At 37.7% G+C, this 26,130-nt stretch overlaps 1 protein-coding gene across 1 annotated transcript in view; it reads right to left on the minus strand.

Moving 5' to 3' along the window:
* Positions 1-26,130, minus strand: part of rbpjb (recombination signal binding protein for immunoglobulin kappa J region b) — a 57,957-nt gene that overhangs the window by 21,991 nt on the left and 9,836 nt on the right. The window contains exon 2 of the mRNA XM_084403984.1: positions 3,586-3,624. Coding sequence (XP_084260110.1) covers positions 3,586-3,624 — 39 coding nt within the window. The remainder of the gene's footprint in view (positions 1-3,585; positions 3,625-26,130) is intronic.

Genomic DNA, 26,130 nt, shown 5'->3' on the forward strand with positions numbered 1-26,130 from the left:
GGGTTGGGCGGGCAGAGCTGAACTCTCTCCTCTCTATCATTTTCCGTGTCCCTCACTTCTCCACTCAAAACAAAAACCGCTGACTGGAGCTGCTTCACAGAACAACTCGTCTGAAAACGTTTCGTTCCTTATTTCTTGAGCGAATTCTTGGCCTCTAATTTGGACTCTTCAAAAAAAGGATGGATGGAGGAAAAGAACAAGGAGAGACAAGAGGGAAACGAGAGAAAGTAGAGTGAAACGATTGGCGACAAAAAGGGACAGAAACTATGGAAAAACTCCACAGCAGTGTCGAGAGACTCTAAAACCAAAGCTCAGTGGCCGTCCAACAGCGCTTTTATTTTCAGACCGGCCATTAAATAAACTGTAACGCTGCCAAAGATTAAATCTCAGACAAAAAGAATGTCTAATAAACAGGTTTATGTTGTCTGTGCTACCCAACATAGACCAATTAATTTCTGGAAAAAATATAGTTTCAATATTAGAAATCACATTCAAATTTGTGAAGGGAAAATGGATCGCTTTTGCTTTACATATGGTTTCATGTTTTGTTTTTACATACCGAGTCATTCAGCGGTGTAGGAACTATTCAAAAACCTACATTGTAAATCTCAACAGTTTCACAGTTTTAAATGTCTTAGCCAATGACGCACTCACATGGCATACCTTCTATAAGCTTAAGCGTAAGATTTTTGATAAATGTGCATACCTTTCTTTCACATTTTTGTCTAAAACATTGTTGCAACAACTATGAATATATTTTTGTCAAAAATTACTTGTATAATATAAGATTTTTCAAAAAAAGAAAATTGAATCCTTTCTACACTGTACAAAATCCTATTAAATTTACTGTAAAAAGGCTGTGGTTGGTAGAAATTAAATATAAACCATAAAAATAATAATAATACTTTGACAATGTTTTAGGTATTACAGGATAGCATATTGGTGACTGAATATTTGATCAATTATAGCCATACGCTCACCGGCCACTTTTTAGGTACACCTGTTCAATTGCTTGCTAATGCACATATTTAATCAGCCAATCACATGGCAGCAACGTAATGTTTTTAGGCATGTAGACATGATCAAGATGATCTGCTGAAGTTCAAACTGAGCATCAGAATGGGGCAGAAAGGTGATATAAGCGACGTTGAACTGGTTGTTGGTGCCAGACGGGCTGGTCTGAGTATTTCAGAAGCTGCAGATCTACTGGTATTTTAATAACCATCTCTAGGGTTTACAGAGAATGGTCCAAAATAGAGAAAAATATCTAATGAGCAGCAGTTCTATGGGCGAAAATGCCTTCTTGATGCCAGAGGTCAGAGGAGAATGGCCAGACTGGTTTGAGCTGATAGAAAGGCACGGTAACTCAAATTGTTAGGACTGAGGTCTGCAGAAGAGCATCTCTGAACTTTGAAGCAGAAGGGCTACAGCAGCAGAAGAACACACCGGGTGCCACTCCTGTCAGCTAAGAACAAGAAACTGAGGCTACAGTTCACACGGCTCACCAAAACTGGACAATAGAAGATTGGAAAAACATTGCCTGGTCTGATGAGTCTCGATTTCTGCTGCGACATTCAGACGGTAGGGTCAGAATTTGGCATAAACAACATGAAAGCATGGATCCATCCTGCCTTGTATCAACGGTTCAGGCTGCTGGTGGTGGTGGTGTAATGGTTTGTGGGATATTTTATTGGCACACGTTGTGACATATGTCATGTCAATGTCAATCCCTTTATGAATGCCCATCTTCTGTTGGCCACTTCCAACTAGTGTTGCACGATGCACCGATACTCCAAAAGTATCGCGATTCTCGGAAATTAAAAACGTCACGATTCCTAAATTTATTAGTATCGGTACTTCTAAGAATGGCTGCGTGGCGTGTCCATTTTTATTTCGGCTCCCATGTTAAGAGCTAGAACACTGCCTGCGTGACGCGCGCCCGAGCCGCGCAGAAAACGCGTGCATTCTAGAAATAGAACCGACGCCTATTTTTCACGCGACACGCAAGCGTGTTGGAAGCGTTTCCAGGCAAAATAGAATAGGAAAAGATGTTTCTATGTCATTTTGACACGAATACATATTAATGTAATGTTTGAAAGTCTAGGTTTTGACATAAATGCAGATATAAATGTAATTTAAAAAAATATATTATCGATTTTCAAATACTGCACCTCTCAATACAGAACGAAATATTCTGTAGCCTATTTTGCCGTCAACACTGCCGACGTTGTCTTTGCTGCTATATATTTATGTTTAACATGAAGTATAGGCCTTCCACAACTCTCTCCCCATATGTCAAATATATCACCAATGAGGCTTATCATATGTTACCAATATTAAACATTGTTTAATATAATCGCTGTTCATTTTTTTATTCAAAGTTCAGAATCAAGATAAAGTTATTACCGGTAACTCTTATGTTTCTTATGATAACTGAGATCATTTTTACATTGAATATCATTATTCTAATTAATTTTTTATATTTTTATATTTCATATTTTGTTCAAATGTTTAATCTGCTGTTCATATGTTCATTTATTAGTGTGTATTATGATTAGAATGTTGTCCCGGTTTTAAAATAAAGCACAGCAATGATATTTGAGAGTGTTTCTCCCTTTTCAGGAAAAGTATCGAAATCGCAATTCTTGACTTGGTATCGGTATCGAAACAATAATTTTGGTATCGTGACAACACTACTTCCAACACTGGTTTCTTGAACATGACAATGAGTTCACTATACTCAAATGACCTTCACAGTCACCAGATCTAAATTCAATATAGAGCACACTTGGGATGTGGTGGAACTGGAGATTTGCTGATTCATGGATGTGCAGCCGACAAATCTGCAGCAAACGTGTGATTCGATCATGTCAGTATGGAAATCTCTGAGGAATGTTTCCAGCACCTTGATGAATCTAAGACACGAAGAATTAAGGCAGTTCTAAAGGAAAAAGTGGGTCCAACCCGGTGCCAGAAAGGTAGTACTTAATAAAGTGGAAAGTGAGCATATATTTCATTAAATGATATAATGTTAATATACCAAATCTGGTTTTTAGCTTAAAATGTACTGATTACAACCATGATAATTCAGGTGATACAACAGAAAGCCACATGACGAATTAGCTCATTGTAAGTCAATAAAACATGGCCAATACTCATATATAGACAGTGCACAGGGTCACATAAACAAAAACAAAACACTAGGATAACACATAATGCTGAAATAATACAATAAACATGAACTAACTAATTAACATAATACATAACACAAAACACAATTTTTATATGGGTTATTATTACTGATAGCAAAAATAAGAAACTAAACACAGGGATTTCTGGAAAATAATTAATTTTTACTTGAAAAAACTTGCTAGCATTTTATAGTAAAATTACATAGATTACATGGTTACTAATAGGTAACTTTAATAGTTAACCAATTTACAGATTTGAATACTTTTTTCTTTATAAATGGCAAACATTTTCATGTAATTATGCACAAATGTAGGCCGTACCAGAGGGCAGAAAAGTTATTCATTTTTCTCAGCTTGTTTGTTTGTTAATAGCATGTGAAGGTGATAAACGTACCTTGTCAGGCGCTGTGGTTGAGGGCGCTCCCCAAACTTCCTGTATAGAGAGAAAAACACTTTAGCAGAAATTCAACCACGATACAAACAAAAACAGTATTTTTCTGCACACAAATATTTGAAAGCACACCTGTGTACCAGGCCTATACAGTACTACTGTAAAAAACACAGTCCCGTTTCCCATCACTCAACGAGGGGCAAACACATTCACGCACTCAAATGTGCCGCAACGGGCAAACACACACACCTGTCCACTATCTGAGATTAGCAGGCTTGCAGCTGTTGTAGTGACCTTGTGAGAGCGCATTCACATGACCATGTGTACAAACACACACACACACACACAGGTGGCCGAAGTAAACCACTTTCCCATTCTGATTACATCCAACAGGCTAATTATCACAGGAAAGCCGTCTAAAGACACAGTGATACCTTCTGCCAAAAACACATCACTTTCCCTTTGACAGGGACTTAAAGGAATGTTCTGGGTTAAACGCAAGTTTAGCTCTCACCACAGACACAGCCCTCACTTAGTGAAAGCAAGAATAAATCACATTACAGTAATTAACTTATAATTGAAGTCTATAGGGAAAGGCATTCTCTGGGATAAAGGTTAAAAAGTACACCATTTTGATGTTAACACATCATATAATGAATATAGCGTGATAAAATTGCTAAATCTGTGATGTAATGTCCAATATTTCAACCTTTAAAGATACCACAAATAACACATTTTATAAAAGGAGAAGTTTTTAAGTGTAAAGGCTGAAATAGTATTTGGGTTTCTGCAGTTTTTATGAAGGTACATTTAAGACCTTTTTAAGACCTTTTTAAGACCAACTAAAGACATTTTAACTGATAAATTGTAGGGAAAACAATGTGTCAATATGTTCTTTAAATGTCTAGAGAGAAACCCAATGTTGTATTAGAAATATTCCATCTGATATCCATTGCTTTTTAATGTTGCAAGATACCAAGATACTTAATCCAAGATACAATTAGCATGAAATACAAAGTAACATAGAATATGATTTTTTTGTGTGTGAAATTGACCAAAATGAAATGAGTTTATGATTAAAACAAGAATATCTGCCAATGAGCTCATTAAAAATCAACTTAATTCAAATGGAAGTTTCCAACTCTTTAATCGATACATTTGTCCTAGTTTTAAGCATAAACATACTTCATTTAAAAAGACTAATAATTAAAATATCATTTTACATTTACATCTCAAGTAAATGTATTTTCATTTAAGAATGTTTAGATATTTGCATTGGAAAGCAGGACAAAAATACTGAAGATATAAAAAAAATTCTATGCATGCAACATGCCATAACTTTATGAATGTAAGACCTTTTTAAGGCCTTAATTTGAGTAATGGCGAATAAAGAAAGACAAGCAGAAATCCTGTTTCAAGTAAAACATACTCCAAAAAACGTAGGTTTATTTACAACGTCAATATATATATTTTTTTACTGTATACGTTTTTTTTTTTTTTTTTTTTCAGTCCAAGTGCTAAAAGGACAATTTGGATAAATTCTTGAGTTAAAAAAAATACATTTCTGCTTTTAAACCCTGTAAGTAAATTCAGTTAATGTGAGTATTTTTTTTTTAAACTTAATTATTTTCATGTCACTGATGCTGTCAATTAAGTAAGGGATAATGTAGAGCTAGAGCGAGGCGGTTGTTATAGCGAATACAACCCCGACAGGCTGATCAGGACCCCAACGCGCTGTCAGCCTGTCGGGGAGGTTATTACACTTTTTACATGGCTAGTTTGGCTACCTACCAAATAAATCAATAATTTGACACAAAATATTGATTTAAAAAGGAGTTTATTGATTTAAAAACGATTGTATTGCTTCCGCTAAAGAAAATAGTCCATTCCGTCTCTACGGTTAGAATCCTGCGACCATAGCAACGCTCTGTTTTTCATTGCAACGGTGTGTTATACTTAGCATTCTACATTAGAATTCAACAAAGCCATGTAATAAGCTTATTTAGTTGTAAATCCGTAACTTTTCTTTCAGTAGTAAAATGATCACAATCAGAAAAGCAACACAGCAGTTTTAAGAAAAGCCCAATGATGGCCGCACATTCCGTGATATTTCACGTCAGGCAGACGAAGGCTTGCTTCTTCGAAATGTCACAGTGAATTGTAGAGTAACAGATCATCAGAGTACAGTAATGTGGAACATTGATTGTATTGTTTCGCTTTTGCTTGTGACCTCATTTCAAAAGAACCTGAAGGCGTGTCGTGACCCCATCTGTTTGAAGCTGTAACTATAGAGACCCCACAACTGTTATTACTTCAAATCTAACCCGATGACTACCGTGCCCAAGACAATACTGGCCCCGTTCCAATCAGTTCCAATCCCAGAATCCAACGCGAACAGCTTAGTGGAGATAATCCTACCAATCAAATCAGAAAAAAAAAATATGGTAACACTTCAGTTTACGGTCCAATTCTTACTACTAACTAGTTGCTTATTAGCATGCATAATACTAGGATATTGGCTGTTTATTAGTACTTATAAAGCACATATTACCGCCTTATTCTGCATGACCATATTCTACATCTCTTAATCCAACCCAATACATAAACTTAACAAGTACCTTACTAACTATTAAGCATTAATTAGGAGTTTATTGAGGCAAAAGTCATAGTTAACCGTTTTATCAAATATTCGTTAGTACAATTGTGATTTACAACGATGATATATTTGTGTCTTCATTTTTATTATACAACTACTACTACTACTACTACTACTACAACTATTATTATTAATATTGACATAAGATAAACGTGAACATGTGAATGTGTCAATAGTTGTATTAAAATACTAACTTAAAATCTCTGAGGGTACTTCAATTAAATATTTTATGTCTAATGGGGTTCAGCAGACCAAAAAAAAAGAAAGAAAGAAAGAAAGAAAGAAAGAAAGAAAAAGGGAAAAAAGGTTCGAAACTCCAGAACTATTGATGTAATATCATAAGAAAAAGAGTTCGAATGTATGATTGTATCAGCACAGCTTGATAAAATCAGGTTCAATTCAGTTAGCAAGCTAGGTAACTTACTTGGAAAGTGAGACAGCTGCACACAGGTTTGAGCCAACATATGTTTCGCTTTGTAAATGACAACATGAGCATATTTGGAGCAAAATATATATCAGTGTTGCAGTTTGAGTATTTCGCCATTCGCTTGTTTGAGTCTGCTTTGGTAAAGCAAAACACAGGGCCACAGGAGCTGTGCTGAGGGTTGCGCCCGTGGCGTAGTCTTTACGGTACAGCTCATCCCAGGAGTCCGTGCTAAACTGACAGCAGCCTTGAGGCCAAAGCTGAGTGGAGACAGTGACTGTGGAGGGTTTAAAATAGAAGAAGAGAGAAAAATCAATGGCTGCAGCTTCCTGATCCAGCTCCACTGAACCTGAGGGACTTACAGGAAGATCTCAAATCAAGTCACGCCGCCACTGCCACAAGACCAGAGAAGACCACCGCAGACACAATGACAACAGCCAATGACAAAGTATTAAAGTACAAAAGTATAAAGTATTAAAAAAATATGAATTGTATATCATGCCCATTAGTATTGTAATTGCACTTAATTTAGACTAATACATCAAAAGATGTATTATGTGTGTGTGTGTCAGCTGCATGCCATGTTCTTTTATGAATACATCCAAAGAAAGTTGAGATGTGCATTCCTGAAATACACTACCATTCAAAAGTTTGAGGTCAGTATGTTTTTTAATCAGAAAGGATGCATTCAATTGACCAAAAGTGAAAGTAAAGACAATGATACTGTTACAAAAGTTCCTATTTCATATAAATGCTGTTCTTCAATCATTCTATTCAAAGAATCCTGAAAAATCAGCATGATTTCTGAAGAATGACACTAAAGTAATGACTGTTGAAAACAGAAATAAATGACAGTTCAGAATATATTACATTGTTAAAAAAAACAATTATTTAAAACTCTAACAATATTTCACGATATTACCGTTTTTACAGATTTTTTTGATCTAATAAATACAGCCTTGGTGGGCAGAAAGTTTCTTTCAAAAAAATCGTACTGACCCCAAACTCTTAAACAGTAGTGTATATGTATTGTTCATACCAATATAAATTTAATACGGCGACTTTAGCGACCAGTGGGAAGATATTATTTACTTTTACAGAAACTCCTACAGAATGTGCCAGGTGAACATGCAGAAATGGCAGCCTGAATCAAACAAGACACATTCGTTTTCAAAAGCTCTTCCTAAAGTTGTCTGCTTTTGAAACATCTGTAATTCACACCTCAAAAATGACCAAGTGGTCGAGTCAACTTTAATTGCTTGAAGGATTAAATGTGTTAATCACGGCAGCCGTGATCAATCTCATTTAACAGACAATCAACTGATCAGCCCTACTTTCTCGAGTTTCAACGTTAAAAAACGGATCTTTGTAAAATTCTGAACTGAAGCCGACCTGCGAACTTGTTACAACTTGACTGAATACCCGTTTCCTGACTCGACAATTGCTCTGTTGTACTACATATTCAGAGAAATTAGCCGTCTTATTTACTTGTAGACAAACGACAAAGCTTTTTCTCAAGTTTGATAGAACACAAAAGGTCATTGCACTTTAATGAGTGAGGGAACATTGAAAAAGAAAGAGAGGGGAAGAGAGACGAAGAAGAGAGATAGGGCTGGAATTAGGGGAATGGATGAGGCACGTGTGGGGGAAAAGAGGAACATAAGACAGACAAAAAAGCAATTAAAAGGGAAGAAAAAAAGAGCAAGAAAGGGGATAAGGAGCTCAGCAGAAAGATAAAATAGAAGAGTGAAGGGGAGAGAGAGAGAGAGAGAGAGAGAGAGAGAGAGAGAGAGAGAGAGAGAGAGAGAGCTAGCAGAATAATTATAGAGCTGTAGATCAATAAGGTTCCCACAGTGAAGTGCTGATGTTTGAGAGGATAATGGATACCAGCTCACTTCAAGCACATGCTGCTACCACAAACCCCACAATCAGGGGCCCATCTGGGGCCAACACCAGCCGCCTGCCCTGGATCTCCAGTACAGGGCTCAACTCAAAGGGATTTGTCTTTTGGCCCCTTCTTCTTCCACATGCCTCACATATACACACATTAAATTTTTTATTAAACATTTATTAAACATAAGCGTCATATATAAACGCACTGACAAACTTCAAAAACACTTTCTCTGGGAAAATGGCATACTGTGCAAAGACTTGTTCACAATTTCAACAAAAGCTCCTCCGTGTCCACCAGCTAAATACTGTTATCCTGGTGGCGTTATCTTGTTTTACATCAGCAGAATTCACAAAACAAACCTTCTAAACCAAATGTCCAACTTTGCAAGCATAAAAATAGTTGCACATGATCAACAGGATGAATGTGAGATCAATGGAACAGTAACATAAGAACTAGTTTGAATCTCTCTCACCAGCCCCAGTCCATCAGGCTGCTCACAATATGAAGTATCACAGTGACACGACACTTCCCCTCTTATCAAATCATTTTAATGTAATGGTGCTAATTTGGTGCACTAAATTAAACTTGCACAATCCAAATACAAGTGAGGCGTTGATGCCAAGCAACCTTTATTTTAACAGATTTTTCTACACCACTGCATTGCGCTCCGTTTACATTTCCCTTTAGCAGTCCAGACATGCAGCTTTGCAATCAACATGAAACACTATTCACAACCCATTTCACTTTCGCAAACAAAATGTAAGGAAAGGCTAGATTGTATCCATCGGGAATTGTTTGGATAGTGAAAAGTGGCCATTATGTTCCAGAATAAATCCAGATCTGCACGAGGGACGTGGAGGCCGAAGGTCAAGATCACCTTCATAATGTATCTGAATAAATCTGTCATTACTTGCTAAACTTTGTGACTACCACGTAAACTATAGCAGTTATAGAGCAGTTATTACATTAAAAAAATTTCTCTTTGGAATAACATGATGAATAATACACAATAAGACCAAAGCTGCATCCAAAACCTTAAAAGTTGTGGAGTTTTTTTTTACATGACCTTCATTTTACATCAGGAATTATTAAATATTTTTTATTGTTCAAATTTGAACAGATGGTATACTAAATTCAGTTGACTCTTACTGCAGTTGCTTTGGCATGAAAGTTCAGAGGACTGCTTGTTCAATCAGACAATCAGGTTTCGAAATACTACGAGAGACAAAAGAAAAACTATTACGCTGAAGGAAAAACATACACTTCACTTTCACAATTTTTCCACTTATGAGCAACTCATTTTGCATATCAGCAAAGGCTCGTTTCAAGTGCGGGCAAAGTTATGAGCCATCAGTGGAAGAATCAGGCATTGGCAGAGCTTTGTATCTGAAACACAGTAACGTGCAGTATTTAACAAACGGTTAAATTCTCCACAAATGCCAATATCAATATGTGCCACTTTGCTTAACTGACACATACCTACTTTGATATGTTTGTGCCATTCATAAGTGAAAACAGTCAAATCGTGCACTTAGTTAAAAAAAGAAAAAGTGCACATGACTGAACAAAGTGTATTTGAGTTATTCGTGTCTGGTGAACTCTACAGATGAAAAATAGACGTCAACATTTCTTCAAGCCAGAGAGACTTTAATTGGTTACAAGACCAAACATGAAGGCTGTGGAAGTCAATCAAATCGAGATCCCACCACATGTCAAGACGCTGGAAGAAGAGTTGTCACGAGAGAGGAGCGCAGAGAAAGAGCGAAGTGAAGTGTGAAGCAAGTGCGAGAGCGATAAAAAAGAAACCATTTCGGCGAAAAACCACCAGCATTTCCTTGAAGTCTTCCTACAGAGAGAGGAGTTCAAATGTGTGTGCCTTGAGAGGTGTGTGAGCATTATCCGCTGAGCAGAAGAGTGATGTCAAACAAATAAATAAAAAAAAACACTATCATACTTCATACAGCAATTCAGCCCGCTGAAACTCTCCTCGACACGCCTCGTGAGATAATCAGAACACAAAACAATGACAGGACGCCCAGATTTTATTGTTTTGGAGCATATTTACGTTCATTTGATCCTGAGGAAAATATGAGGCTGAATGTGACTCAAGTGATGGCTATTCCATTTCACTGGCATTATGAGGAAATGGGTTTTTTTTTTTTCAGCTCGTAAAAAGTGATTAGAAAATGAAAAAAGGGCCCGGATTTTCAGCTGGAGTCTTATCCCTATTTACTCAGTGAGGTTATGCGGTAAGATAGCTCTCTCTCCAGCTCCGCCGCTATCTGTCCGACTCGACCCGTGGCCGTTTCTTTGTGTCCGTCCTCATGGGAATGACTGACGGTTAAGAGCTTCACACAGTTCAGAACCAATACAGTAACTGAGACTCAGGGTGTGCTAAGTACCAATTCAAATTATTTTCAGCTTTCTAAAGCCTTCCCCTGAGAGATCATGACCATAGGCCTCTCTGAAGATAAGATCACAACAAAACAAAGCCCAATTCAACTGGATCTTCTAAAAAACATTTTATGTCTTATGTAAACCGGCTATTGTAACTTTATGAAAAGTTCTCGTTTCAAGTCCAAACATATATTGACCATTTTTATGATACTTCTATGGCGAGTTTGTGTCCTTTTTGAGGCCTGAAAGCCCCATTCACATGTTCCATGAATGTTATACAGGTTTGGAACAACATTAAGGTGAATAAATAATGACAGAATGAACATTTTTCTGTAAGCTATTCCTATGAAAGCAGCTTGCAGCCATGCAGTAGAAAGACAGCTGAGAAAATGAATGAATGGTGCTTCAGATGAGAAACTATGGACCCTTTTTATAGGCTGTGATGACACATTACCACTGATATTGACATCACAAATCAAGTAAAGTTTTCATTTTTTTATAATGGAATAAACATTTACATATTGTGTTATATTACCATTTCAGTAAATGAAAAAAACAAAAAACCATTTAAAACGCTGCTGTGAGGGTTCTGACCAACGTAATCAATTTTTCTATATCTTTTTCTTCTTTGGAAAGTCTATAGGAGCAAATGGAAATACAAAAATGATATTTGCTGCCGTCTCCCGTACACCGGCCGCTATAGAAGTTTACCCAACCATGACGATTTCCGCTTTTGAGAACCCCGGAAATGTTCAAAGTATCCATTGATGAAAAGGAATGCTGAAATACTGCTCTCTCCAGGTCTATTATACTCCTTAGTTTAAATAGAATGTGTAAATTGTCATTAAACATTAAAATGTGACTGTTAATGACAAAAAACCCAAATACAATATGACCTCTTTAAAGTAGCATTGAAATCAAAGTAGCGACAGATCATTTCCGTATTGTGACGTATACATGGCTGAATCGCTCGCAATAAAATGTATAATATTAATAAAATAAAATAATTTATTTCATTGGGGGAATACAAGCAAAGCAACAAAAAAAAAAAAAAAAAAAAAAACCTATTACGTCTAAGAAGAATGATGCCGGTGATATTTCCCCTTTCAAATGCTTGCAAGCTGGGCTCAATAGAGGAAAAGGAAGTGCTGTCAGAATTGTTTTTAATCTGTTTTTCTGCACGTTATCCATTTTTTGCTTCCTTCCCTCCATCCTTCCGCTCCTTTCACTCCAGTATGTTCCATGACAGCACACAAGTAGAAGTTCCTCTATTGCTCAAGGTCGACCGAATCAATGAAGCATCACTCTCGCTTCTGTGCAAGTCGACTTACAAACGCATTTGACATTTCTTCAGTCTGTGGTTTATTTTGCTTACTTTATTTGCGGAGTAAAAGTGATTCTGGTGTTAACCTACATAGATAAGCTCAAAGGTGACCTATATTTCATTACAGTGAACAGAGATGTGGTCTACGTTTACAGAGTATGCACTTTGCATTACTTTGATGTAGGATGTCAAAAGTAGTGATACTTCAGTACCAGTACTTCTGTAAGTTTTTCTAAAATAATGATAAAATAATTATTTTTTATACATAAAAAAAAAAAAGATAATTGGATGGCCCTCCACTGTAAATGCAAATGGGTTTTTTTAACAAATAAATGCAGGATTTTGTGAGCATAAGAGCACTGTAAAAAATTTCTAACCCTCCCAAATCAAAAATTTCAAGTGACCGATAACATCTAAATTTTTCAATTGGCCCAAGTGAAAATCTGTACATTTAATTTTATAATTTACAGAATTTTACTTGGGCCAATTGAAAAATTTAGATGTTATCGGTCACTTGAAATTTTTGATTTGGGAGGGTTAGAAATTTTTTACAGTGAGACTACCTTCAAAATGTAAAAATAATAATAAAATAAAATACAAAAATGTACAGATTCTGAATTTTCGAATTAAAAACATTATTTAAAAAAAAAAAAAAATGTTATCGCTGTTTGGATGGAAATTGATGCACCTCTTGATGGAAATAACTGTTTCCATCAAGAGGTGCATCCATTTTTGGTCAAGATCTTGTACTGACAATGCAAGAGTCCAGCACTCTGTAAAGTCTACTCCAGCACATCCCAAAGACTTTCAATGAATTTAAGGTCTGGACTCTTGTGAGGTGCCAATTCATGTGTGAAAATAATTCTTCATGCTCCCTCCCAACCATTCTTTCACAGTTTGAGCGATGATGAATCTTTACATTGTCATCCTGTAATATGGCCATGATGTGTCTTCCAACAATGGTTGTTTAAGAAATAAAAAGCTACACACTCCATTGATTAGGTTTAGAAGAAGTGTTACCAAACATTATTATGCAATTTTCAAGGGTAAATTAGTCTGAAACGGTTGGTTCTAAGATTTAGTTTCTCTGAACCTCTTCCTTTCCGCGAGCCTACTATGCTCTGATTGGTCAGACGGTCCAGTCAGATGTGATTGGTCTACTGCTTACAGCATGTCTCGGAAATGAAAGACATCTGAATTTCAGCTCTGGAGGCTTCCTCAGCTCGATACAGTAAACAGTAACAGTAACAACGACAATGGCGTCGGTTTTACCATACCAATTCCAGCGCGTGTCCTCACCCTTTTGAAGTGCATTCAAAGTGGATTTGAAGCGCTGAAAACAGCATCTTCTTGACATGACATGAACCAAACTCTTTCAGTCCTCAGCTACAATTACAATGTTTGAGGGCGGGACAAAATAGGCATCATTCACGGGTAGCCAATGAACGCCATAGGCTGGCATCATGCGAATTAGTTACATTGTTATGTAGGTATGTAAGAGGAAGTGAGGTTGAAATTGCTGATGACTTGTTTCAGCAATTCGGAATCGATTCTTTCTTTTAGCAGACAATAACTTTATTTGAGGTGCACTTTTGAACTTTGCAGACCTTTTACATTCACAAACAGTTAGCCTATAATACACTGCATGAAAGGTAATATTCAAAAAGGCATAACGGGGCACTATGATGTTAGCTTTTACATCTATAAAATACAAACTTTACAGGTAGGACAGCCCTACTTTGATGGTATTTGACAGAGCCACTGACCTCAGTGCTGACCTCATATATCCCAAGGTCATTAACCTCATAAAAAAGGCCTCCTGGAGTCATGATAGGTGCTGACGAACTAAATGTCTTTATTAAGTAGTGCAAAAAGAAGTATTGACTCCCTGTTTTCCAAAAGGAAGTGTGGATGATGTAATGGTTTCATCAGCCAGAGCAGCAGGGAGGGTATTTCTTACATCAATAAAGAGTAAATCAGTCCTCAGTGGGGATTTTAATTTAGACTCTGCAGGCGGCCACAGATTTCACAGCAACATGATGGATGTGCCTGGAGCAAAATTTCAGAGAAAGAAATGATAATTGACCACTAGACACTAATATAAAAAAAAGAGGACATTGTTAATCTGCTCACAACAGAATTTATTTTTAAACTGACAAGATTTGAAAATTACCCTTTTTCCAAAAGCATAATCCATTACATGTGAAAAATGTCCCATAAACCTCTGGATTGTGCTGCCTGATGAAACATTGAGATAGAAAACTTAAGATCAAACTATGCTTGGATACATCTCATTTAGTAGATTGTTTTTGGACTTCCCCAGACAGCCTCATGACAGCATGAATGACAGCTGAGCATATTTTCCCTTGTCTTTGAAAAACCACACGCCACAGTGACAGAAATGGGAACTGAGATTCCTTAACCAACTGAAATCTACAGACGGGTGAATGTGTAAAACCTGAAGCAACAAATGCACGCACACCAACACGTCTATGAACAAAACACAGTGTTCTGTCCTAATAAAACATGAAGTGGTTGAAAATGGAAAATAAATCACTTTCAATCAGATTCTGTCACCATCAAAAAGGGAATTTACCCTTGCTCACCGCAGTTTTATCGAACTGTCACGAAGACCAAGTAAATACCCTCCGAGATGTGTTCAAAATCTGATCAGGAACAGAAGATAGAGATATGTTTATGTAGAAATTAATGTGCAATTGCAATTAATGTGTTGATTGCAAACACAATCAGATATGAATACGATCAATCAATATACATGATGTTTCCTTACGCACACATTCACATGTTAGCAGAATTAACCACACTTTTCACAAGAACCAGTTCTGATAAATGCTATAAAAGCCAGAACTGCTAAATGTTATCAAAAAACTAGCAGCATTTATAGCATTTCTCCGTTATATCATAATCCTACTGGCTGAATGCGCAGAAAACCAACAGAGATGTAACGAGGAGCGACTAAAGCCAGAAGAAGACTCGTCCGCAGTTTTACATCGTCAATCCGGGACACGTTCGGTGACTCTGAGGTGCATTTACATGTGGGCTAGAAATGGCGGCCAGCAAACAAAAACAATCTCTAGCGCTAACTTTGATCAAGGCTTTTCTTGAAAAGAAAACGAAGAAGAAGAAAAAGCGAAGACTGTGGAGCAAGTGGTGGTTTGTTGTTGTCCCACAAAGAGCGTCATCAGGTTCGGTTCTCCCATTGCTTTTTGATTTAATGGTCATCGTTGGAGAAGTCACACTGCAGGACTGCGCCTCAAAACGCATCGCAATGGTCATTAATTGGCTGCTGGCGAACACGTCAAACTAGTGATCAAAGACTTCAGATTTTGACCCAGGATCAGAGGAATCTTTTAGGATTCTCAAAATGTGTCTCAGATGGCCAAATCATGTCCAAAATCGTACAGTGTGCACTTGGATTAACACGCTCAAACAAGCACACTGTAAATCACAGAACATGATGTTGAAACCACGTTTCTCAAGAGCTGCAAACTTCGACGGTTAGATTTTCTCTTTTTCTTCCTCCCTTCCCCCCCTATTTGTACTGTTTTTCGTTTACTTCTATCTATTTACTTTTCATTTGGTCTCTCTTGGACACCGTTTAAACAATACTGACTGTTTCTCCTATTATGTCAAAGCTGGGTAAAAAATGTTTGTTTACTCAACTAACTTTGAGTGAAATTTGACTAAACATTACGTAAAAATAATATCTAATTTCAACAATTTTGTGTTCAGCCAAATTGTATTATATAAATTGCATACAGTTAAGTCTTGTCCATACTGTTTTCCAGATATTAGAGGCATCAGGTACTGAAAACCCCTTTCTGGGTTCGGACAAACATAAACATCCCAAAAAAGAGAAAGAGCACAGCATATGACTGTGTTGACAATATAAAAGTGTCTTGGTATCTGGCACTCATCTCATCTCCCTAACATAACAACCAGCAACAACTGAACTGAACTTCGGTATGGGTAGCTGTAGGGCCACAGGCAGTGACATCATCAAAAACAGACAGGAGAGGATTAAAAGTGCAGATACCATTTCAACGCCTGTGGGGTTTTCTAACTGAGCTATCCACTGTTACCACTGCTCTATTCACAGCGTGGACGTGCATAGTTCAGGAAAACAGAGAAGTCCTGAAGTCATTCCAAAAGGAATGAGTCACAAGATGTGAAGGCTACAGTCTTTTATTAAACGGTTGTGCAATATGTTGTACTGATAACAATAAAAGCAAAATATGTTCTTTGTGCACCTGAATTGGCTTCACAGACAGAGGGGGAAACACTTAACACTGAAATTAAGCTCTGAACCAGGAGCCCTTGAGGTCCACTGTCCTGCAGAGTTTTGCTCCAACTCTAATCAAACACACCTGAACAAGCTAATCAAGGTCTTCAGGATTACTAGAAAGTTATAGGAAAGTGAGTTTGATCAATGGCTGCGTTTACACTTGGCATTAACATGCGACCTGTATCCGGATGTTGTCCACATACACATTGAAAAGACAAGTGTAAACGTGCTTCTGATCGGAATGTTATCCGATCAGCGTGTCCAGGGGCCCGTTCTTCGTACGTTGCTTAAAACATCCGAGATCAAATTACACATCCAAGATGATATAATCGTGCTAATCATGATCTGGCTAATTAGGTTCTTCGAACACACTTGCCGGATATGATTAGTATAGCTGGATTGAGTTATCTGAGATAATTGCGCGTTCATGCGCTGGTTTAAAAGGGGATATGTATCGATAGTAGAAACATTGATCAGCAACGCTGCTATTGGCTGCTCAGCGTGGCCAAAGAGCGTGCTCAGTTTTTCTCCTCAGCAGAGCAAGATCTAATAGTCGAAGTTTATTCGGAATTTTAACCTGTTAAGCTGCAACCCCACTTTTGAAAAATCCCCAGAAATGACATACCCAAACTGAAACAGATACAGTTCATGAACCCTTTGCATTAAAAGCACAAGTATGATCTCATTTGAAAGCTGACACCTGGCAGTTTATTGTAAATGTAGAATTAATTATTGTCATAATGACAAAAATTGTTATAAATAGCTTCAAAGTTTTGTAAAATTATTAGAAATTAATTTTTATGGAACATCCTCATGAAAATAAAATTGAAGTTGGCACTGGAGCAATCTAGAAATGCACTACAGCTAAAGCCATATGTCTAAACATTCTATGTTTAAAATCTGAAGATAATAAGTCCAAAACTCTGTATTTAGTGAAATGTTTTTCAAGACCATGTCATGTGACTTTATTTTGATTTGACGCTAAAATGCTACTGATGTTTATTGTCATCTTCTAACCATCTATCCAGTATATTGTCTCTATTGTTTTGTGGTGCAGACGATCCCCATTCAGTCTCAGTTTCCCCCTGCACACATTCACACCTCTCCAGCCTGGTTATGGCTCGAAATATGCATTTCTTTTGTCTGCATTATAGCTACTAACGACTGGCTATTGACAGGCTATTCATAGGGTTTCAGTCCCTAATTTCTTTTCTCAAAGTTTACCACACATTTTAAACTGTATCAAATGCATTTCTTGAATAAAGACACATTTCAGGTAGCATTAAAAAAATAATACAAGTATAACTTCTAGGTAGCAGGTGCACCTAGGGCTAGCTAGCATGTTAGCTTAGCACACCATCAATACACGACAATTTATGAGATTAAAACCATGTTTGTGCTCTAAACTTACTTTTTAACGCACGTTGAGTATTTTAAATAATCTTCTGTGATCTAATTTGGCTTCAGATAAAAAAAATCAGACAGAAAATATACTATTGGATAGTGTTCTGCACAATGATAGTCTATATAGATTAGCATTACATTATAAATATAATCTATTATTATGAAAATACCTGGCATGGCTTGAAAAACACAGGTAACTCAAATATCAGTGCAATCATGTTTATTGTCTTCAAAACATCTGTATCTGCATGTTACAGCGCGATCTCTTGTTAGCTTTGTGTGTATCAGTCAGGTATCAGTGACGTCCTGGAATGTCACATGATCATGGCTCTTCTTCATGTTCCATATATGGACTATTATTGTGCATATAGCGCCCTCAGGCTATTGGTATGAATTAAAAAACACAGTATCGGAATACCAAATGCTCATAAAGATTACATCGACGCATTTGGGTATAAATTCAATAAATATTATTCCTGTCTATAGAAATATGATGTAAATCTATGAGAATCTATCAATATTTCTCCAAATCTGCACAGTTTTGAGCTAAAGCCCTGAAGGACGTTGTTTTGTGTATCGCTGTCATGACGACAGCACGGAGTTTTTTATGAATGAAAGCGGCTGACGCGCATAATTCATATTAAAGGTATCGACTCATTTTTTCATTTCATAACTCCTGACACAAATTAAGACATAACTGTCACTATGAGTTTCTCAGAATACAATAGTGGTCAAATACTGAAACTTGAGTATTATATCTTTTTAACTATGTATAGTTTGTCAAGGTATAACATTAAATCTGATAGTAATTTTGAATTAAATAAATAAATAACGCTTCAGTGCGCGGGCGCACTGGCAACGGTTAACAGGTTAATGTTGAATCAAAACGCCAGAGTGTAGTTCATTGTAATGACATTGTGTTTTCCTCTTTTGTGCACTTTTACATAATACACCAACACTTGTATCTTACTTTCTAGCCCCTCCCATTCAGAGGGCGTTTTAGCTCCTACGGTGGCCGTATTATTTCAAATCTGCCGACAGTCGCGAGTAATCTCCCCCTCGCATTCGTCACGGTGCCACTGAGTGTAAAAACGTGAAAGCCGAAGCTTGAATTTCCAGGTATGTCCCTCTTTGGCACATGTATTTTCAAGATGGAGGCGCAACATGGCTGCCGCCATTCGAGCGGCTCGCTCGTATCTATTCTAAATGGCAGATTCTACGCTTACGAGAATACTTGATTAGTTGGTAGAAGTAATTACACATTAATGAGCACATAGTGTTTTTTGCTAAGAACCAGCTTAAAAAATTACACAGTGTAGCTTTAATTTATACTTGTATGCTTTATGGCTACAATATAAGTTGCAGGATTCCACAGAAAGGCCTACAGAAGAGTCTGCACAGACAGAGGAGACATAGGCCTACAGGTGGGCAGTGTATAACCAACTTTTCCTTTTTATTTGTTGCATGAGGCATGTGTCTAATATCTCTTGTTGCAGGCACTTGACTACTGGCTTTTCTTTACAAAGAACAATTGAAATAAAACTCAAGGAACTAAGCATATTTGTCTTTTATTAAACATTTAATGTAAAGTGTTTTTTTTTTTTTACAATGTTGTGTAATATGGCACATGCAACAATGTCACAGGCCCTGTCAGGTGTGCAACCCTCAGACACTGAAATCTTCCCTTTAGTTAGCCAAAGTTATTTTCATTGTGTGCCCTTGTCCTGGCTAGAGCTGCATTGTAACTGGTTTGGGTCAGGGAATGGGGTCATAAAACACCTGTCTGCAGACAGGAACATGTCATAATCACCTATGAAAAAATGCAGTTCTGTTAGGATCAGCATAAGTTTATGTAATACAGTGATCTTGATATTTAATTGTGGAACTTTTCTTACCACTTTCAAATAATGTGCATAAATGTGAATCTCTGAAAATTCTTAAGTCATGCACAGACCCTGGCCATTTTGCTTTCACATTTGTGATATGGAAGATTTTAGTCAACTGCCTTTTTTTTTTATTTGATATAATATTACTAATCTGGAATATTAAGAATCACAATAGTAACTAGGCTGCACATTTACATTGTGAACCCCCTTTCTGTTCACATAATCCCCGTCATTGAGGCCTTGATGGCAGTCTATGGTCTGTGGAGTGACATATACTGTAATTGGCATGGTCATGACTCATGATTGCATGATCTTCATAAAAAATTATGATAGCCTAAAAATTTAAAAAACTGCTTTAAAAAAAAAACTGCTTTACAACATTGGGTCTTAAGTGGCTTGGAAATGCCACAAAAAAACCTAAAACTGTTTTTTAAACCTAAAAGCGCCGGGTAAACTCAGAATGACACGACAGACAGCACTTTCCATCAAGTTCTCTGCATATCTCAGTGTAATGTAAACGCAATCCATTGTGTCTGCATTCACAGGTTGACATCACACAAAACCCCGCCCACTACCATTATTCCCCTCCTCTCTCCGGAACTGAGAGCTGTGTGGTTTTGCGATAAAGTCAGAGCCCGTCTACGGAGAGCCTGCCCACTCCCTATTAAGTCCAATTGTACCGAATTTTGGTTGTAGTTCCACCAGAGTTCCACTAGGGGCGATCGCCATGAGTGCAAAATGAATGGGAGTCTATGGGGCTAGACGGCTAAATGTGCCTCTTTCAGCCGATTGCCGTTGAGAAATCTCAGATTTGAGTGTAGATTTTGCAAGTTCAACATGGGTTATAGGTCGAAAGTTGAATGAACGAGTACTTATGTCCTTTCGATTTCTTACAGGTTGAGTTGTTGTTGCCCATAACACGATAGCATTCTGCTAATGAACGCTGATTGGTCAGTGAAGGACTGATTACGACCAGAGATACCGCTTGATGGCATCGTGGCATCCGAAGCGGGACCAGAAACAAACAAAACAAAAACTCGTCTAGCACGTGTATTTACCTGTGTCAGCTGTGTTGTCGATGCCTCCAGAGAAAACAAAGTGCAGAGCGCGAAAGCACCAGAGTGACTGAAGGATTGCCGTAAAGCAGTATCTCTGGTCGTACGATGTGTATGACGTCATTGACACTTTAAAAAAAAATTTAAGCAAATAAGTGACTCTAAAAAATCTAACACCCAGCAATGTGTAATTTCTTTGCATCTCCTTTCGAATACAACATTCAAATTACTAGACAAAAAATTATATCCTGAGAAAAGTGGATTTTGGTTGGTATAGCGCCATAGACCTCATTCTGCACTCGTCCTGTGAGCGCCCTCATATGGAATCAGAGTGGAACTGCAACCAGTTCAGAAGCCGGAAGTGTACTGAGAGTGAAACTTCTCGCCTTATTAGACATTCTCTGATACAGTCGAGTGTGAAGTACAACACAAACAAACTGAAATGCTTGCTTTCGCACCCTAAAGTTGCAGAACCATTCATTTTCTGTAAAGAACACACATTTTTCCCACCACGACTGGCAACGTTCTCGGATACGTTTCTCTGTACCGTTTCCATTACGGAATCTATCCACATTATTAGTAGGCTACTAGCAGCCTCTTCATCCTCCTCATTTTGCGCGATTTGTAAAATGTACCCCGACTGAAAACTGTTTTAAAAAGAAAACCCACCACTTCAGGTCGACTTTGCCCCGGAGCCATCCTTTTATTTCACGGGAATGCGAGATCTGATCTGTTATCCAGATACAGAAGCCACTTGATGAGGACAGGTGTAAACGCACCGTGTCCTGTTTGCCTTATGATCCGATCTGCTTGATTGGATCACGGTGATTGCATGTTAATGCCAAGTGTAAACGCAGCCAATGTTGGAACTAAACTCTGCAGGGAAGTGGAGCGCATGCATCACCTCGAGGGCCAGGGCTGAGAACCCCTGCTCTGATCTATCAATGTCACGACTGTGATGACATTATCGACATTGCAAATCTTGTAAATGTTTATTTATTTTTTTACACATTTAATACATTTATAAATTGTGTTATATTACCTTTAGGAATGCACCGATATGAAAATTTAGGCCGATACCGATAATTCTTTATATTTGAAAGCAGATAACCGATATATTGGCCCATAAATCAAAACTTTCACCATTAAAAGCCATGTCCTAAGCACACAATTATATATTATATCTCATTATAGTTTTATGTAGCCTATATGACAGCACATGTTGCACTTAAAGGGATGGTTCAGAGTAAAATCAACCTAGGGTCCTTTGCACCATGACCTCACAAACTCCCCCCCCAATGTGGTCGCACCCTAATCTCACAGTATCAGTTGAGCTGCACGTTCACAAAATGTCAGACTGCATTAAAAATAAAAAGAGTGTGATGTAAGTTTGATCGTAAGCATAGGACGCATGTACTGAACGCGCACAGACAGATTTTGCATGTGTAATCGGCTGCACACACGCATACAAGACCATTGGTGGCATTGATCATCAGTTAGTGGGGAAAACCCTCTGAAAGTGATTCCAACAATATCGTTTTGTGTTGCTATCCACCTTTTTTCAACATAAAAGTCCACTGCTGACTATTTAATTCAATGTTTAAGACTTTTGCTCTCATTCACTTCCAGTTATTTTAGCTGCACAAAAATAATCCGTTATGCTGTTTAATGTTGCACATTGTTATTTTAATTTATTATCGGAATCAAAAACTGGTTCGTATGCAAATAGATTTACAGTAGTTTACTGCACTTTGTTATTCTTCTAGTTAATGAATTTGAAGTCTCATACATTCACAGAAAATAGCTTACTTTCACATTGAAAATAAGGTGGATAGTTGTGATGTGGAATCTGTAATTGTCTTAGAGTTATTTTCAAGACTTTATGGTTAGGAGGAACAATTTTAACATTAAAACATAAATCGCACATGTCATCTTTAAGAAAATGAATTCCTCTTTGAAAAAGCTAACAAGCACTAACCACAATGATGATTCATCTTTCACATTTAATTGTGTGCGTGTGTGTGTGTGTGTGTGTGTGTGTGTGTGTGTGTGTGTGTGTGTGTGTGTCCTATCTATCATGAGTTCCCTGTAGGGCAGACAGATAGATTTCTGCGTTCTAAACCCTGCACGACTACATTTACAGCGTCTTCTTATTGAGAAATACCATCTTCCTGAAGTCACAGCAACAATAGTCACACCACACACCAGCACTACTGGACAACCTTGTGTGCCGGCAGGACCAGAGGCAAACAACCCCGTCTATAGAGATCTGACACCTGATACTCTCATCTAAGAACCTGGCAACACATTAAAAGTTTACACACAATCACGTCTCATTTGAATTCATTTCCAATTGAACACGCACGCCACTACAATTTGATGCTGAGTGCCGAAATAAATATGACGGAGGCCGATGCAAAACACCAGTGGTGTACCACAGCCCAAATGCGAGGAATTAGCCAAATCAGCAAAGCATGTTGTGAATCATCTCCATTCAGTGTCTGCTTCGCTCCTTCCTCTACCAAGACCAGCTTCAAGACAGTTTGAACATATGGATTAACTTTACCTTTTATAGCGGCACCAACCATTAGTTCATTCAGAATTAATGTACTGTTAACAGAGTTAGCCATGAGCAAGCAGTTAGTTAACGCTCAGTTGAGGTTTCCATTTCCTTCCTACCGAGTCATTACACGATATGGAGAGCTGAAAGATATTAACTTGTGGAAATCATCTGAGTCGAGTTAGCGGTTACCTCAAATTACCGAATTATGCTGACCTTTTGACAGCACCTAACAGCGAGCCGAGGGCTTTCCTAAATCTTTCAGTATGTGCTTCGTAGACTACAGCATTTGGCGAAACTTGTCGCTGGGAGAGGCCCGAGCTGTGCCAACATGTATCGGCCCAGGAGCCAACCATCACATTAGTGAGGATACGAGACTCTGAACAAACATTCTCACAACCCTCCCTGTTTGCCAAGCCTCCAAGGAAATCTGGATTGCACATAAAGAAAGAGAGGGAATAACAGGAGAAATCCAAGACTAAACGAGAAAGAGAGAGGAAATTATGGGAAAGGTCTAAAAAGGGGTTAATGGTGGTAAAACTGAACGACTAACCATGAGTGAGCCAAACCCGACCATATGCTTTCCTTCAGACGCTCCATACGTACAGGAATAAAGTTATTTTTGTTGGGACAAGTTCATCTGATTAATGTTATTCTGACTGGGCAAGGATGGCTCATATTGGGCAGTGTGGCAAGTGCCATGACTGGATAATATCAGTTTGACATGTGGCTGATCCGTTTGGAAGAATCTTGAGGTCAGCTCTGAAAACGGCCCATTAATTGATGGGTCAATAGTGTCCATGATGAGGAAATGGAAAAATCTTTTAAAAAAATCGATTTTAAAACATGTGTCAAGTTGACTTAATGATGTCATGTGACTAAAAATGTCATGTGGTGAGACCATCAAGTAAAAAGAGATTATATATTTTCTTACAGCTTTAATACATGTGAGTGAACATCTTTACTATGGTGGAATTTTATTTTTAAATATATATTTTTTAAATGCGTAAAACGCAAAAAGTAAATCATAAAAACATAAATTATCTGTTATTTTTTAATAGAGACTTTTTGACCTCAGTTTGGAATAATCCTAATAAGTCAGCTCTGAAAATGACTTATTAATAGATGGGTCAATGACATGTAAATGTCCACAATAAATGTATTTTAAAAAGTCTAATTATTAGAAACAAATTCTTTGTGTTCATGTTTTATATGGGTCTGAAAAAACTTTGTAATTTTCAAAAAACGTTTTAATTTGTCATGTGGCTAAGTAACAAGTAATTATATATTATAATCACAGCTTAAAAAAAAAAAAAAAAAAAAGTTTAAATATATTTTTTACAAATATCATCAACATATCATAAATATTAAGTTTTCTTGATCTTGACTCACATTAATGAGTGTCAAAATAAAATATCATGCCAAACTTTTTTTTTTTTTTAAATCATTGTGATATGAAGACATGTCCTTTATGCCCCCACCCAAAAATATTAATAGTAATTCAGAAATCATAACATGCTCAAAGAGGGGCATTCAAGTCATTTTATGTGTGACTATCCAATGCAGTTATGAATAAATTAATAGAACATTATGTCATTGGACCATTACTTTGACATGTGGCTGATCTGTTTGGAATAATCTTGAGGTCAATCTGAAAACGGCGCATTAATGGTAAGTCTCTGTCGTCACTCTTGTCAAAACTTTAAGAAGTTACATAATCAAAGTAGCAAGTAAAGGAGATCAAGTCATACGCAGGACCCTATTTTAAGAGAAGGGTGCTATTGAGACGTGGCCCTAATGCCTGCCCTTAAACGCCCCTGCCAACAGCACAAGGGAGGGGCTTTTTTTTGGAAGAGGGACAGCTCTGGTTTGGTTGTTAGGTTGGGCCGAGTTGGGTCGCCTCGGGCAAGGCGCATATGGCTGAGCTCACAACGGCAGCTCTTTCTTTGACATGGGGATATTTTAATGACAGGGAAAGAGTCTGAGAAAACCTCCCTCTTTCTCCTTCTGACCACTTCCAACATCAAGCAGAGCCCATAGAATATCCATATGGGCCTTTCTGGAGAGCAGTTTCGCAGCTGGTCGCTCGCCTAAAACAATCGGTCAAGCTCATGCGTTTACACACGCAAACTCACTCATCTCCACGTGCGTACGCTTTTAGTTCAACGTAGACACACCAGAAGAGAAAAAACAACAACATTCCCTTAAACGTCTGGAAGAAATGGTCTTGTTTGCCTCGTGCTTCAACCAGAGCTAAACCACACAAAGGGGAAGAAAAGAAAAGGACACTGACGTCCTATCGGTATCGGGTCATGGTGTATTTCACTGGAGGTTCTCTGACTGGCAGTCGTATCTTGGCGTTCACATTCAGGATGCGAGCTTGTGCAAATACGGAGCTTGCGCTGCCGGATTCATTTTAATCCAAGTCCCACAACTATAGCTGAAAGAAAATCACAGGCCTTACTCATCACTTAGTTGAAGCTTTTCAGCCAAAGAAACTTCAAGTACACTAATTGCAGGAGCCTAAAACCCCAGAACAACCTGAGGTGAAGTGTCTACCTCTACCTCCGAGGAACATTTGCAATGCAGGAAACTAAAGAGCTTGCCCTAACCTGGGACTGAACCTGTGACCTTTGTGTTCT

This window comes from Rutilus rutilus (genome assembly GCF_951802725.1).
Source record: "Rutilus rutilus genome assembly, chromosome: 3".
NCBI lineage: Eukaryota > Metazoa > Chordata > Actinopteri > Cypriniformes > Leuciscidae > Rutilus > Rutilus rutilus.